At 52.3% G+C, this 16694-nt stretch overlaps 1 protein-coding gene across 2 annotated transcripts; it reads left to right on the forward strand.

Annotated features, from left to right (window-relative positions):
- Window positions 1-8890: 8890 nt before the first annotated feature.
- Window positions 8891-14376, forward strand: Cdx2 (caudal type homeobox 2). Of its 2 annotated transcripts, none has more exons than XM_048340834.1 (3): window positions 8891-9431; window positions 12911-13056; window positions 14137-14376. In XM_048340834.1, the coding sequence occupies exons 1-3, from the start codon at window positions 8891-8893 to the stop codon at window positions 14374-14376; spliced, it is 927 nt and encodes a 308-aa protein (XP_048196791.1). The 2 variants fall into 2 exon arrangements, with proteins under 2 accessions (XP_048196791.1, XP_048196792.1); XM_048340835.1 differs by having other exon boundaries at window positions 12911-13052; window positions 14137-14260.
- Window positions 14377-16694: the final 2318 nt, after the last annotated feature.

Below are 16694 nucleotides of genomic sequence, written 5' to 3' on the forward strand. Positions count from 1 at the left end.
TTTCGGGGATAGCATCGGTTCTCAAAATAACACTCCTTAGTCAGTGCTGGGTGTTGTGGCTCCCAGAATGAAGCCCATGGCTGCTGGTACTGATGGAAGGAAATTGGTGCCTATCATCGTCTGCCCTGGGGAGCTGGGCCTAAGTAGAGTGGGGCGCCCCTGGCAGCAATAGCTTGGGCTGGTAAAGTAAGTCAGCTTGCAGGAGTAGCCAGCTGTTTTCTCCCATTCTCTCTCCCTCCCACCTCTCCCTCCCAATCTCTCTGCTTCCGTCAGTGTCTGTCTTTATTTGTCTGTCTCTCTCAGACACATGAAAGAGCCTCATAAATACTACTCCTGTTTCTGTTGGCCAAAAAGAAAGCATCCGAGTCCTCCCCAGCACGGACAGGTGTGAGAGAGAGGCAAAGGCAGGGTTGAATCTGTCGAAGTCTTCCACGAGGACTTCCACGAGTATGCCATCTTGCTCGGGTTGGTTATAAGAGCAAAACACAAAAGTCAAACCAAGCAAACTAAAAACACAAAACTTTCTTTTCCATAAAGAGCTTCACCATGGCATTCTGGGTCTATAATACAGAAATAAATCCATCCTGCAGCACTCAGAATTTTAGTAGAGGAATCCATTGTTCTCTTTCATCCCCCCCCCCCCCACACACACTCCACCCCACCCCCTGCCCACCTCGGGGTGCTAGTAAGAGAGGGGTGGGAAACTGGTGGCCGGGGAAGGCTGCCAGCCCGGCAGAGAGACGCTAGGAAGCTCCCCCACCCTCCCCGGCCAGAGCCTCTCCCGGGTATAGGCCTCCAGGTGCTCCAGCGACCTGTACTCTTGGCCCTGAAGGCAAAGGTGCCGTGCCCTGGGCCTGGGGCTGTGTGACCTCTAACCATTGGAGGATTTCCAAACACACAGCAGAACCTGCTGTTTGGTGGAAATGATTTTTTTTAAGAAGAAAAAAAACACACAACACCCTAGAATCGAAATATCCCAAGCCGGGCCAAGACGCCAAAGAACCTATTTTCAAAGGTACCCTGCCCAGCCCTGGGGGTGTGAATCCAATGCTTAGATAAATGGGCTCTAAAAAGCCGAGCCCACGCTCTTTATGTAAATTTGTTCAACCAAAGATGCGAAGAATCCACCGGGGCGAGATTCCCCGCGGTATTTCCAGCCTTAGCGTTGATGCGATCTGGAGCTCGCAGGCACCCCACCACCGGCGTCTCCAATTACACAATTACGTGGCAGAGCTTCTCCGGGAAGCGGTTTCCTCGTGCGGGAAAGCGCGGGGAAGGGCAGTCTGCTGGGCCGGTTCCTTGCTGGGGAGCTGTTGGGCTAGAGAGCTCGTTGCCCCAGGCCAAGATCTTCCAAGAAGGCCGAACACGCGCCGCCACCGGGGCGACGCGGGACGCGGGCTGCAGCCACGGGCAGCTTTTACTTTCCTCTTCCAGAGGAACGAAGGGGTCGAGAGCACCGGTGGCTGCTACCGAAGTATGGCAGGGCACATCTTGGCTTGACCACATCTTGGCTTGACCACATCTTGGCTCACACAGTGAGCCAAGCAAAGCCTAGGGTTTCGACCTTCGACTGGCGTGAACGCGTCCTGGTTTTCGCCCTCTGGTGCCTCAGGATGCGGGAGAGAGGGATCCCCGTATTTGGACCACAGTGGTTCCTCCAACCGTGGTGGGGGCGGGGGCGGGGGAGGGGGGAGTCTAGAGAAAGACTTCCCCCAGCACCTGGCAAACGTCACTGGACACCGAAGGGACTGGCCTGCAACAGGATGAACAACGAATACTTACTCATTCGTTAAAAAAAAAAAAAGACAGAAAACGAAAAGAACCACAGTGATAACGCTAGGATGAACTGGAGGGTGGCAAGTTGATCTCAATGTTTGTAGCCCCACAATTCAACCACTGCAGGTGGGGGGGGGGCGGGTTAGGTGAATGTCAAAGTCCTTACAAATAAATATCCAAAACTCAACTCAGTACAGTTTGTAAGGGGATAGGAGAATGCAGCTCAGACTAGGAATTCAGGAGGAATTCTGAGCTTGGCAGTCACCTATATAACTAAAAAGGTGGATATGTATACATATATATATATATCACAAAACCTAAGTGTATTTTTATTTTAAATGGACACGTCTTCAGGACCAGCCACTGAATATTGGTTCTTTGACTTAAAAATATAGAAGAATCCTTTTCAGAGTTCATTATAGGACAAAAGTCGAGTGATCCCGGTGTTAGTGGCTCATGCCTGTAATCCTAGCTGCTCAGGAGGCTGAGATTTGAGGATCATGGTTTGAAGCCAGCCTGGGCAAGGAAAGTTCATGAGACTCTTATCTCTAATTAGCCAGCAGAAGACCAGAAGTGGAGGCGTGGTTCAAATGGTAGAGCACCAGCCTTGAGGAAAAAGAAAACCTAAGGGACTGTGTTCAGGCCTGACTTCAAGGACCAGTAATGGCACAAAAAGAAAAGAAATGAAGGAAAGTGAAAGAAAAGTAGATAGTTACGTAGATGTCTGTTTGAAAAAGTTCTGGGGTGGAATTTTTTTAAAATTAATCATTCAACGAACTGGAAAGCTACAGGTAGCAGGTAACTAAAAGGAAGAAAGTGGTCAGAATTGTAGCAAGTGGTCAGAATCCCAGAACCTGCTTGTTCTGGTATTATTGGGTGGAGGGGGAAAGGTGGAGAGGTCTGAGTCCCTGACTCATGCAGTCCAGTTTTGTGTTAGGGTTGTGTTTCCAGGGTGGCACCCGCAGCCATAGTAATAATTAACATCTGTATAGGCTCCTGCGGGTCACCAAGAACGTACAGATAGGAGTTCATTTAAGTTTAGGGTCTAGAACAGCTAGCTGTTGAACCTTAGGAAAATTACCTAACCACTCTGGACCTCAGATTCTCTGTTGTTACACAACACTCTAAGAACCGCCCCCCCCCCACACACACACACGAGTCCCCTCTAAGAAAAGTGCCTTGTGGATGGGCTTAAGGGATTGAGAGTGAAATGTTCATCAGAGTTCCTTTCCTCACCAACCACAGAAAACCTATTCTGTGGGGCTTCCTGGGAACAGATTTCCATATGATAAAGAAAAGTCATTCCACACACAGCACAATGCGAGTGAACAAATGTCCATTGAAGGCCCTCCAAGTTAAAGTGCTATACTCATGTTTGGCTGGTGTCTGCCTGAAAAGTAGTCCCCTCCTATCATTAGTAAGTTTCCTTGAAGCGGAAGCCTCAGCTCCTGACTGGGGGGGGGGGGGTTCCAATCCATGAGACCCACCCAGGGTTCCCCCCCCCCCCCCCGTATTACAACCATTGTCTCTGCTCATCCTATCACACAGAATTAGAGTGTATTATTCAATGTGTAAATAGTGTCCACACACCCTAATTTCAGAACAAAGGAAGAAAATGGGCAGCTACTGTGTATTTGCCTAACTTTTACTCAGCGAGTGAACCCAATTTTTTTAATGTGGGTGTGCATGTGCCTGTGCCTGTGTGTGAGTGTGTGCACGTGTGCTTGTGTGCATGCATGTGTGTACCAACACTGGGGCTGAGCACTGTCCCTGAGCTTGCTTGTTTTTTGGCACCACCAGTTGAGCCATGGCTCTACTTCTGATTAATTGGAGATAAGAATCTCACCAACTGTCCAGGCTGGCTTCAAACTGGTTCTCAGGTCTCAGACTCCAGAATAGCTAGAATTACAGGTATAAGCACACTGGTACCTGGCTGCAAAACCAGTTTCTATAACTAAACTTTACTCTCTCTCTCCAAAGGCTCATAATTTTCTTTGATCCTCTTGAGTGTGAAAATATATTTTGGATAGAAAAGTGGGGGAGAGGGGAAGAGTATTCCCTGCCTTAGATCAGAAAGCTGGCCAGTCCCTGGATCAGACGAATTGTACCACTGTGTTTCCTTCTGTGCTCCTGCATCTCAGCCTCCGTGGAAAACTCCTAGTCCACAATGGCTTCCCATGAATTCCGAAGCCTTTCCTTTGCTAGATCTCCCAGTGGGCTTGGGAGGAAAACATTCTTCACTGCCTAGACAAGGCCACATCTGCTTCTGCCAATGAAGCCAGGGCAGCTGTGGGCAGCTGCGGCTCCTCTGAGCTGTTCAGGATGGACTCCATTGTGACCTGGGGGACTGGGCAGGTGGTGGGCCCTTGGGAGGCCTGGCAGAAAGGACAGTGGTATTGATTTCCCTCCCTGGGATGTTAGCTGAGTGGGCTGTGGCTGGGCAGGGTTGTTGGGGTCAACTCATCCATTATTGAGTCTTCCTTTGTGTGAGTGGATTGCCGATTGAGTAGAATGGCTGAAAGATTCCCTAACCTCAACATTAAGTACTGATTAGACAGTTCTTTTCCCCCCACAGCCCAATAGACTACTAATCTGCATAATTTCACCAGAAAACGTGGTTTTCCTGCTCACTCTTCCTTAGTGATCTTGGGGATAGATCTCTGTCATTAGATTGAGGATTCCAGGAGCAAGATGAGGGTTTGTGGAAGGGTTGTTTACGTGGATAAATAAACAGCAGGAGACTGGTGTCTCATGTCTAGAAACCTAGCTACTGGGGAGGCTGAGATCTGAGGATCTTGGTTCAAAGCCAAAGCAGGCAAGAAACTGTGTGAGGCTCCTAGCTCCAATTAACCACCAGAAAAGGCAGAAGTGGAGCTGTGGTTTAAGGGGTGGAATCCCAGCCTTGAACAAAAAAGCTAACAGATCATGCTTAGGCCCTGAGTTCAAGCTCTAGTAGTGATGTACACACACACACACTGGGCTATCATGCTAAAGTGAGTACGCTCAGCCTTTCCTATGTTAGATGGGTCACAGAGTCCCCAGTTTCCAAGACTCACAACTGTTGGGCAGAGCCAGGGGCTCCATAGTTGGAGCAAACACTGGGGACCTTTGAGCAGGGAGGGAGCTATGTCAATGATCTATGGATTTAAGGAGTGTCTCATCTGCCTGCCAGAGCAGCCTGCCCCTTCCGGCAGCCTCTAGCCCCTCCTCTCCAGCCCCAGCCCAGCCCAACAGCCAGAATCCTGGGAGCTTGGGCCCTCTTCAAGGAATGTGGGATGGCCTCTATACTGTCTGTAACAAAGAGACACAGTCCCTTTGATAACTGAATCAAGCAGCCACTGCAGTCTTCCTGTAGCATTCTTTACTGGATCTCCTTCTTTCCACTCTCTCCTGCCCTTAAAAAAAGTTGGCTTTAGGTAGTTGTAGTCACAGCCTAATTCCAGTCTTGAGCCTACCTCAGATATACTATATCCCCTTCCCCACAGCAATAGACTGCTAGCTTCTCTGGCCCTGACTCGGGCAGGTGAGAGAGAGACACCAAGAGAGGTACACAGCATGGAAGGCAGAGTCCAACATTAGGACTCGAGATGTGCATCCTGGTTCTTCTGGAGCTTCTTAGCTCAGACCAAATGCTTCTGAGAAAACTGCCAAGCACCTCGGGCTCAAGGCTAAGAAAGTCATGCCTGGGGCTATAGTGCAGGCTGATAGGTGTCCTCACCTGGGCCTGAACATGAGGCTTGGAAGGACTGCTTCAGTCCAGAGGCAGCTTCCAGAGGATCGGCAAGGGTCACTAACATGCCAACCTGCCAAGGCTGTCCAGATGAAAAGACTCCTAAGGTCATTTCCTGTCCATCTCCTTCTATGGAAGTCAGAAATGTCCACACACCCTTTGGAAGACCTAATTAGTCCTTTCTCAGCTCGGAGTGGAGCGCAGATATGGAGCAACAGACCTCCTCTTTAAGGAGCTTGTCCAAGGACATCATTTACCATTCCCTGTCCCTTCACCAAACAGCACAGAAATGGAGAGGTTATGTTTCGCTCTACTGCCGGGAAGACGTGTGGGTTTTTTTTTTCCTTTTGTTGTTTGTATTCACTGTACAAATTAATGGTTTGTTGGTTTTGTTTTTGTGGAAATGGGACTTGAACTCAGGACCTGGGCATTGTCCCGGAGCTCTTTGCTCAAGCACTCTATCACTTCAAGCCACAGTGGTACTTCCAGTTTTCTGGTGGTTAATAGACTTTGCTGCCCAGATTGGCTTTGAACTGCGATCCTCAGATCTCAGCCTCCTGAGTAGTTAGGATTACAGGGCTGAGCCACCAGTGCCCTGGCAACTAATGGGTTTTTATTAAGATATACGGTCATATAATGTGCTTTGATCATATTCACCCCCTCTGTTATCCTTTCTGGCCCCTCCTTCACTTCCTGGAGGCCTGTTTTTACAATGAGAAAAACCAATTGTTTTTCACCATCATTTCCTTTCTCAAGCTCAGGTACCCCAAACCAGTCTCAGTTCAGCCAGTTCTGGGGCCCTGTGTGACCAACCGGATCGAGCCAGAGTAGCCTCTGCCACTCTGCAAGCAAGCCAGTGTGCAGGCTGGAACCCTTTCTCCTGGGCACAGCACAGCGACACAGCTGGAAAATGGGGACAATTAGCCAGTGGCTGACAGCCTGGGCCATAAAAACTCAGGAAGCGGCCACCACAGAGCCCAGGGAATGGCTGTCCCTAATAAAGCAATTGTTTCAAAGAATGCCAGCATTCCAAAGACCCAGACTATAGCACAGCCAGGGCTTCCAGGGCTCAGGCTTGGGAGGGGGGCTCGCTTAGATGGGTTGGAGAAAGAGACTGTCTCAGGAAGAGGGGAAAGATGTTTGTCATGGCTGCCACGTGACCTCCCATATTACCTTGCTGCTAGACATTGAGTACCTCCTTTTTGCCTTTTCCTTAGTGATTTAGGTCTTGCAATGCATTTCTAATTTTATTTCTTGGGAGATGAGATGGCACTTAACTCTCCCCACCATCTCCTTGGAGGGCATATAGGAGAGCAGCTAGGGTTCCCCTTGCCTCTTGGTGGTACAACTCCTTGACTCTTGCATCCCCAGACAACCCCTTCCCCCAATTCTTACTTACAAAACACCAGACAGTTTGGGTTTGTCCTGCCGTAGGCTAGTTCTGGTCATGCTTTGGTCTATCTGCATTAGGCAAGCTTAGTGGGTGTCACTTGTGAAATGAAGAAGCTATGTCCCCCATCCTGGGAGATATGAGATAAAGGATGCGAGAAAGTGGTTCAGAGATGACAGGATGAAAGGGGATGGTGACAAATGTGGCGAGAAGTGCTCGCTAATCAGAATGTACAAGTGCAGGTGTCTAGGAAGGTACATTGTTAGCTCCCTTGGGTTGGGTTACAGGCAGGAGCAATGTAATTCTTACAGTCAGGCTGCCCAGCTTGGGGTAAGGTAGCTGGTATGCTTCTATGTGAACATAGCACCTCAGACCAGGGCCCAAAGAGGAAGCAAATGGTTAGCTTCGGCTTCCTCCCGGAACTATGGAAATGGGCTTAAGCAGGAGCCTAATTTCAGTCTGTGCTCCTGTTGAGATAGTTGCCGATCCTGGCTCCACCACTCCAGTCTGCACAATGACAATTCAATCCTGGACCCTGTGTCCACAGCTCCCCAAAACCCAAAAGCTTTTTTTCTTCCGCCTGTGCCCTGGAAGAACTTTACATGAGCAATTATTAATGCTAGCCCCCGGCTGGCCCTCTCCTCTCATTCCTTGGAGATGAAAAGCAAATTTCATGGGAGAACATTCTACTTTGTAAAGAAGAAAGTGTTTTGAAGACACGGGCATGTCTTCATAAATAAGACATAAATACCTATTAGCATGATTAGAAATTCTACACCTCGTTTCCTTGATTTCTTTTAGGATTTACATCTAAGTATAATACACATACAAGTGTTTGTGCTCCCTGATTTGTCCAGCTGAACACAGTGAGTAAGTAACTCCTAGCTTGAGACAGAAAGTGATCCACATTATAAGAACTCCCTCAGGCTCCTCTCCAAGTTCTACTCTCCAATGTAACCAATGCCTAGGCTTTCTACCACAGGCGCTTGGGTGTTATCGTTGAGATATTCTATTCCTTTTCTCCTCCTTCATGAAATGCTTTGATTTTACTCAAATCCGGGTTGTGGGATAGATTCAGGGACACAGCCTGAAGCTAGAGCATCATATTTTTATCTTCTGCAAAGAGAGAGTGATTTCCTTGGGCGAGAAAAGAGATGACTAGCGGTGGCAGTTGTTTGAGGGGACGGAGCTCCGAGCGAGAAGCAATCGGCTCTGGTCTTAGAGCTCTGTCACCTCCTTGGTTGGTCAGAAATTTCCTCATCAAAGCAATGGCTTTTTTCTTTCTTTCTTTCTTTTTTCCCCTTTGGGACCCAAGTTCCTAGACCGCCCCCTTCCCCTCGAATGCATAAACAGGACAACTCGGGTCTCTAAGCCCAGATTCCCACCAAGATAGCTTTCTCTTCCCCCAGGCTTTTGCAAGTCTCTTGATTTCCTTCTTTGAACCTGTGATTGGAGGTTAAAGTGCACCCAGGTTGGAAGGAGGAAGCTCCTAACAATAAAGGTCTGAATATTTAGCTGAGATCAAGTCACTGCCTTCTCGGGAGCACCCCCCCACCCCTTATCTTTTAAAATGCAAATCGTGTTTCTGGGGGTTGTGCGCCGGTGCGCGCAGCGCCTCGACGTCTCCAGCTATTGGTGTCTGTGTCATTACTAATAGAGACTTGTAAACACTCGTTAATCACGTAAGGCCGCCAGCTTGGGGCTCCGCACGCAGCCTGTGGCGGGTCTTCCCCGCCTCTGCTGCGGAGTGGGAAGGAGGTGGGTGGAAAGAAGGAAGAAAGAGAGGGAGGGAGGGAGGAGGCAGGCCAGAGGGAGGGACCGCCTCAGAGGCAGAAGCGCAGCCAGGAGGCCGCGGAGCACCGGCTGGCTGGGGGCGCAGCCACCTTCTGCTTCTTGATCTCCCCCTCTTACATTCCTTCGCCCCCCCCCCACCCAGTCTTCAGCGTGCGTTCCCAGGCAGCAATGGTGAAGTGTGTTGTCGGTCCCTCGCCACCATGTACGTGAGTTACCTCCTGGACAAGGACGTGAGCATGTACCCCAGCTCCGTGCGCCACTCTGGCGGTCTCAACCTGGCACCGCAGAACTTCGTCAGCCCCCCGCAGTACCCGGACTACGGTGGTTACCACGTGGCGGCGGCGGCGGCGGCGGCAGCCAACTTGGACAGCGCTCAGTCCCCGGGGCCATCCTGGCCGGCTGCGTACGGCGCCCCGCTCCGTGAGGACTGGAACGGCTACGCGCCCGGGGGCGCCGCGGCTGCAGCCAACGCGGTGGCCCACGGTCTCAATGGGGGCTCCCCAGCCGCAGCCATGGGCTACAGCAGCCCTGCCGATTACCATCCGCATCACCATCCGCACCATCACCCGCACCATCCGGCTGCCGCGCCTTCCTGCGCCTCGGGATTGCTGCAGTCGCTCAATCCCGGCCCTCCCGGGCCCGCCGCCCCAGCTGCCGCGGAGCAACTGTCCCCCAGCGGCCAGCGGCGGAACCTTTGCGAGTGGATGCGGAAGCCGGCGCAGCCGTCCCTCGGGAGCCAAGGTAAAGCGGCGGCCGCGCCCCGCGGGAGGCCCCTGGGAAGTCGCCGAGCGGCCGCCGGCTGCCCGCAGCGCCCCCGCTCTCCCTGACACCCCGGGCCTCCAGCGAGCTCGGCGCCAGGAGGGGCGGGGAGAGGGGAGAAATTCAGGGGTCTCTGCCCACCCCCGGGGGGCTTCACTGGTGGTTGCTCCAAGAATGACTAGGGGGGGGGGGTGTCCCACACTCCCAGGTTCAATTTAGCGTGGAGGAAGAGTTTCCTCTTCCCACCCGCTTCTCCTTCGCCACCTCCGGACCGCGTTGGGAAGCTCTCGGCCCAGGGCTGAAGCTCGGCGGGCCTGGAGCCGATCACGTCCTCCGCAGTGCGGCGCCCGCGCGCGGTGCGCAGCTTCGGGCGGAGAAGGGAGGAAAGCGCGGACTCCTTCTCGGGGTCGTGTCTACCCTGTGCCTCCCGCGCTCTCCTTCCCCATCTGAGCCACCCCCAAAACACCGGTGCCCTTCATGAAGGATAGGGGTGGTGAAGCTATGCTGGGGACCAGTTAGGCCATTGGAGCCTCTTTAAGGAAGGGGAGCAGAGAAACTGCTGGCGCAGAAGTGAAGGAGTAAGGGAAGAGGGCCTCCGTGAGGGTCCCAGAAAGTTCTGATGTGCCAAGGAGTTTTTCTGGCAAGCAAAAGCTAGAAGGGTGCGGGGTCCGGGAGGCACGGGAGAAGATGCGGAGTGGGTAAGGGCAGGGAGAGGAAGCGGCGAGCTCAGCTGCTTCTCCAGACAGGGGTCATTTCTCCCGAACCTCCCTTTCGAAGGGTGTGTGTGTGTGTGTGTGTGTGTGTGTGTGTGTGTGTGCAAGACTCTAGATGTTTCGGGACTCTAGATGTTTCCTTGGAGACCCTAGGTTTGCGGACGGCGGGGGCCAGCGCCCTTGGCGTGGGGACGTGTGTGAAGTTTGAAGGAACTGGGCAGAGAGAGGTACGATTGGAGAGCCCTACTGGGGTTCCCTTTTTATTCATTCCATCAAGACTCCTCCAGCCCTTCATGCTTCCGCTTTGCTCGCTTTGCTCCTTGCTGGCCCAGTTGGGCGGCATGCAAGTTATGGCCACTTTGCCGAGGTTTATAGCCAATTACAACGGTATAAATCAGAGCACCAGTTGGGGGCTGTCTCTGGCCATGGGCTTCTGCGTCACTGCGCACAAGCCGGGAGCGTCCCGGCGGGACCCGAAGGCTCGGGTGGGTTTCAGAGTTTCGTTTCCCTAAGAGGGCAGCACCCCGTTCCAGCAGGACGCGCTCCCAGACCATTGCGCCCCGAAACCTTCCTTCCCCACAGCCTGCCTAGGGCGCCCTTGGCAGGGGATGGCCGGTGGCCTGGAGAAGACCTTTTGTGTGTCAGGGGAAAGTGGTGGCGAGGCTGGGGTCAGGTGGGGGAGGAGGCGCCCGGAGCTGCCAGAGCCCGGGCCGCGGGGTCAGCAGATGAGAGGATGCTGTGAAGTCCCGCGCCGAGGTGGCACGGCCGCGGTCGGAGCCCGGCGCCCTTGTGATGTTAATGTGCGGAGGCTGCCGGAGCCCGGCTCCTCTGCGGAGCGTCATCTGTCAGGGGGCAGAAGGAGGGTCCGCGGCCGGGCCCGCTTTGATATACACCTTCCCAGCCAGGCCATTGTCTCTTTTTTTAGGGCCCGGAAAGAGGGTGGTGACTTTCGCAGTCAATAATGAATTCTGACAAGTCCCTCTCATCCCTCCTTTCAGCTTCCCTCCTTGGTTCCCAGGGGGTGTGGGGCTCCTCCAAACTCCTAGGCGGGTTCAAAGCACCCCAGGTCCTGGTCACAGGGTCCTCTTCCCCCCCCCCCCCCCGCCCCGCAGTTCGCCTGGGATACTGAAAGGGCAGCACCCAAGTAAAGACAGATCCTAAGCACCCCAGGCAAGCACCGATCTTTGGGCCAGCTGTCCTGAGCCTGTTCCCCAGGGTGCCGTCCATGGGTCCGCGTAGACTGCAGTGCCAGCTCGGTCCTACACTGTTGGCATGATCTGGTCTCAGTACCAGGGGCAGCAGCAAGTGGATTTCAGGCGGAAACGTGTGTGACCTCGCCCACCAAGTAGGGAAAGCCGGGGCGCGCTTAGGTCCCCTAACTTTCTCAGTCATCCCGAGGTCGAAGCCTCAAGCTCCATTCAAATGCGCCTGCCGGGCTGTGTTTATGTTAATGTGCCTGGTGGGGTGGGGGATGAAAGCCCAGGCCGCCATTTGCTCAGTAGTGGTAATTCAAACAGAATGCGGTTGTTATTAAGGCATTGAAAAGGCTTTTCTTTGATAAGATCGCCTTGTCCGCCATTGTTTGTGGCTGTGTTCCCCTTTGAGAGGCTGGGGGGAGCGCCGTGTGATCCTGCCTGTATCTTCCCAGGACGCTTTTGTTGTGATTTGCAAAGGGTTTTTACCTGAACAAAGTCGGCCTGCCAGGCATTAAACACCTCCAGGCTACTCCCCGCCTCTTCAGATCTTCCTGTGGGACTGGGGCCACTCGGGGCTCTGGGCAACTCAACCTGCTCATCTGCTGGACCACCCCCCTGGCTTGGGACGGAGTCACAGAAGAAAATACCGCCTGCCAAGGGGCTCTGCCATGGGCTGACCTAGGACACGACCCACTAAGAGCCAGGCTCCCGCCTGCTCCAACAGCAGCAATGCTATTTATTTGTCAAGGCCCTTCAATAAAACAATTAATCTGAGATTTAATAGTGGGCTTAATCACATGATCATAGGTCACTAGTCTGGATAGGTTTTAGTTTAGGTTTGAAGCCCAAATAAATGAAAAAAAAAAAAAAAAGAAAAGATGCCCCAGGCCAAAATGGGTTCCCCAGGTTTAAAAAAAAAATCCCTGAGCAGGAGGGATTTTTGCACCTGTTGGCATAGAAAACACTGGAGGAACCTGGTGTGGAAGGAGGGGGTGATTCTGATGACTTGAGGGAATCTGTACCCACACCCCTCTTTCCACTTGCAGCACAACAAATAGAATGTAGTTCCACTCACAAATACACACACACACACACACACACACACAGAACTCCAGCTGTTATTGTCAGGGTGGGCTGCCCTTCTATTCCTGGGTTTTCTAGTCACTTTCCCTACCCCCGCTTCTTTTGGGGCTAAATACATTCCATACCTGTTTTTGGTTTATAGAAGAGTCATATCTTCTCTGTGTGAGACATTTTTGTTTTTTCTTAATGTTTAAAAACCATTTAACCCCAAGGTAGCTAGTTGCCTCTCTTTTAGCTTTCTTCCCTCTGTCTCTCCAGGATCCGTGTGTGTGTGTGTGTGTGTGTGTGTGTGTGTGTGTGTCTGGGGTCTCGTCAGACTTGGCAGGAACCAGCCAAACCCTGACCCCCCAGGGTGGTGGAGGAAGAGAAATAGCCTGTGGGTTAGGGAGGTTTGTCATTACCTATGACTGATGGGTTGGTTACCTTGTAGTTTTTTCCTCTCTCTCAGCCCAAACTTCTTCCTCCACAGTGAAAACCAGGACGAAAGATAAATACCGAGTCGTGTACACAGACCACCAGCGGCTGGAGCTGGAGAAGGAGTTTCACTATAGTCGCTACATCACCATCCGGAGGAAGGCTGAGCTGGCTGCCACGCTGGGACTCTCTGAGAGGCAGGTGGGAATTGCCTTGCTCACCCCCCTGGCTATGGCCCGGGGGTCCGGGGGAGGTCTGGAGGGAAGAGTTAGGAAGTCAAAGCCAGGATCTTCTTAATTCTATGGGCAAATGAACATCTGAGAAGATTTGCCTTTTGAGTTCAATGCTCTTTCTTTCCTCCTCCTCCTCCTCCCTCTCTCTGTGGGGAGGCAGATGTTGGTAAGGTGGGGGGGGGGGGGTTGAACTCCCAGCAGCTTCAGGCTTTCACTTGGCTTTTTCTGCTCAAGGCTGGAGCTCTACCACTTGAGCCACAGTTCTACTTCTCTGGCTTTTTGCTGGTGAATTGGAGGTAAGAGTCTGGACTGGCTTTGAACTGTGACCCTTAGATCTGACTCCTGAGTAGCTAGGATTACAGAGGTGAGCCACAAATGCCCAGATAGTATGGTGCTTTAAAAAAAAACAAACACTTAAAAAAAGAAGTTCCTTTTACTTCTGATTGTCTTTACTGGTGTTACTGATTTTTTTTTCCTGTTTTTGAGGAAGTTAGAAGGTTCTAGAAAAAGCTGAAAGTGTTGCATTAATCCAGAATTCCAAGAAAGACCTCTTAAAACAGAGGCATTCTCTTGGTGTTCAGCACTAGGAAAAAGAAGAATGATAAAGGAGCCAGTCTTAACGCATTAAAAACAAAAGGCCATCACTTGGCTCTTGAACAGTCTATAATGTAGGAAAAAACAAGACCAAATCCAGAGCCTTGAAGCTCCATGTTAAACCTGGTTTCTACCTCCAAGGTGAGCAGTATTGCATTTCAGCGTCGCTGTAAGGGGCCAAAGGTTGTCAAAAGGAACTTCTGCAGGGGAGGCAGGAACTGGAGGGCCTGAGACTCATACAAAATTCCAGTAAAGGTTCCTTGGAAAGAACCTTCTGGAACAAGGAAGGAAGAAGATTATTCTCAGCTTGGGGATGCCACTAGAATTGGCTGTTAGGGAGATACCAATAAAAGCTTCTAGAAGAGTTTGGTGGTCCTTTTACTGGAAAGGAAGATATAGGTGCAACTGTCTTTATCTTTCATACCATTACCTACTTCTGTTTCGTCACTTCTAGGTTAAAATTTGGTTCCAGAACCGCCGAGCCAAGGAAAGGAAAATCAATAAAAAGAAATTACAGCAGCAGCAGCCACCCCCACCCCCTCCACCACAGCCTCCCCAGCCGCAGCCCGGGCCTCTGAGAAGCATCCAGGAGCCTTTGAGTCCCGTGTCTTCTCTTCAAGGCCCAGTGTCTGGCCCTGTCCCTGGGGTTCTGGGGCCATCTGGGGGTGTGTTAAACCCCACTGTCACCCAGTGACCCCCCCCTACTGATCTGCGGGGCAGAAGAGCAACTCCAGGCTGAGCCATGAAGAGCATGGACTTTGCTAGAATCTTCAGAAGAGACCCTTCCTCCCCATCCATGAATGCACACCCATAAGCCTAGCTCTCTGAGGAGAAATGGGCTAAGAGTAAAGACAAGTGGGACTGGGGCCTCGTGGGAAAGATACCTTCCAGAGTTTGTACTTTTTTGTTTTTTCCAGTCTGACTCTTTCTGCCAAGAGAGTACAAGAAGTCACCAGTGGAACTTGATTTGGTACCGGCAGAAGTGTTGCCTAGGCTGGCTATATGGACCAGGCTTTCAGTTTCCTCTGCTCCCCAGATCTTCTCGTCCAAAATCTGCAGCTAGCACATCTGGTTGGATCTGAGGAGATGGACTCCCAGAACAATGATACTTGGATCAAGATGGCTGCTTCCTGCTCACTGCCTTCCAGAGAGAACCAGCTGGCCCTCCTGCCTTTGGGGCAGGCAGGATTTAAAAGGCAGAAGCCAGAGGCAGGGAGGCTAGAAAGCTGCCTGGCCAAAGACTTGCAGAACCCTCAGGTGGTCTGTGTCTTTCTCCTCTTTTCCCAGACCAGGAAAGGCTTAGCTGGTGTGTGTGTGTGTGTGTGTGTGTGTGTGTGTGTGTGTGTGTGTGTGTGTGTGTGTGTTGTGAGGGGAGGTTTGTGGACTCCAGGCCTCACATGGAAGCCACTCTCCTAGGGGCTTGTTTAGAAAGCCTGTCACCAGAGCTCCTCTGGGCTGAATCTATGTCAGTGCTATAAATGCCAGAGCCAACCTGGACTTCCTGTCATTTTCACAATCTTGGGACTGATGGAGAAGGGAGGTGAGGAGTGTTGTTGCTGCTGCTGTTTGCCATCGATCTGTGTAACATCCAAGCTAGGTCTTTTAATAGCCTTCTGTCTGGATCCATGAGGGAGAGAAGGATATGGTGAAGGGAAGGGGGTGGGTGGGTGGGTTGGGAATTTGAACACAATTGACTTTTTTCTAAAGAAGAAAACAAAGGAAATGAACTTTCCAGATTCTGTAATTTATCTTCAGATTTTTTTTTCTGGAATTATCCCCCCCTTCTCCCAGTAAATGAAATATCTTTTTTTTTTTTTTTGCTTGTAAGCTAGAAGTAGAAAAAAAATCAGAGAGAAGAGACTAGAGAAGGTTATCTGAGCAGCCTCGTTTTACCCCTAGAGACTGAGGAGGCTGAAGGAGCAGGTTCTGAGACCTTCCCTGCCCCCAAGCTCGAGTCCCAGCCTCCGATTGTGGAATGTGTGTGGTTTTCCTAGGGGTGCCTTTGGGCGAAATGCACATCTGAAGGGTCAGCTGCTTCCCAGCTGCTGCGGATTTGTGGGAGGTGGGGGTGAAGGAGCCTCCTTACTGAAGGCCATCAAACCCACGCCGAGCAAAGCCCACTCCATCACCGACCTCCCTCCTTCCCAGGTGTGCCCCACAGCTCAGAGAGATCAACACAGCTGGGAAGTACAGTTCCTGTTTTTGCTTCCCGGGGAGACATTTCCCATATATGAAGTCCTCCGAATCACTGGGCATTTCCCCCTAGAGCCTTGCCTTTCTGCCTGCACTTCTTTCCCTGTCCCAAGGGGACTCATCCCACCCACCTTCGTCCCCCTCAGGCCAGAATTCAAGAATCGGTATAAAAAAAATCCAAAGAGTGACGGCTGGTTATTATTATCTGGCTGATTGCTAGGTGCTGGGCTGCAGCCAGGAGAAGCAAAGGTTTGTCCTCCGTTTGGGTCTTTCCATCAGAGCCCTCCACCCGGGAGGACTGCTGGGGACCCCGATCCCGGGTGGGAGATTGCGTGAGGCGTCCTTGCGCCCCTGCAGCACCGCCCCGATTCCGCCACGGCCCTTCCGGGTCTTGCGCGCAGGGGATTGGGAAAGGCACTCGGCTCTAGGGCCGCGCCCGCGGGCGCCCGGCCTGGGAGCAGGAGGGAAGGGTAGACGGCAGCCCGTCGAGAGGGAAGCGATGTGGGCGTCTGCGGGGCGGGAGCTCCCGGTTCAGGGCCAGGTGATCCCCGCTGCCCCCGCGTCCCCTGGGCGCCGCCAGAGGGAGCGAGGCCCCGCGCCCTGGCCGCGCCCACTCGCCCGCCCCTAGCCACCGTTGCGGTTGCTATGCGTTGCTGTGAAACGCCTGTCAATAAACCCTGTTTGGACAGTGGAGCAAGAGCACAAGGGTTGTTTGCTTAGTGGTTAGAGGTTCAAAAGTCGGCATTGTCCCGCTGCAAGCGATTACAAGTTCTTCCCCTTCCCGGGGCTCGGCCCCCCACCGTGCGCGGGGTCTGGGGG

The sequence above is a fragment of the Perognathus longimembris genome, chromosome 3 (genome assembly GCF_023159225.1).
Source record: "Perognathus longimembris pacificus isolate PPM17 chromosome 3, ASM2315922v1, whole genome shotgun sequence".
NCBI classification, from domain to species: Eukaryota; Metazoa; Chordata; class Mammalia; order Rodentia; family Heteromyidae; genus Perognathus; species Perognathus longimembris.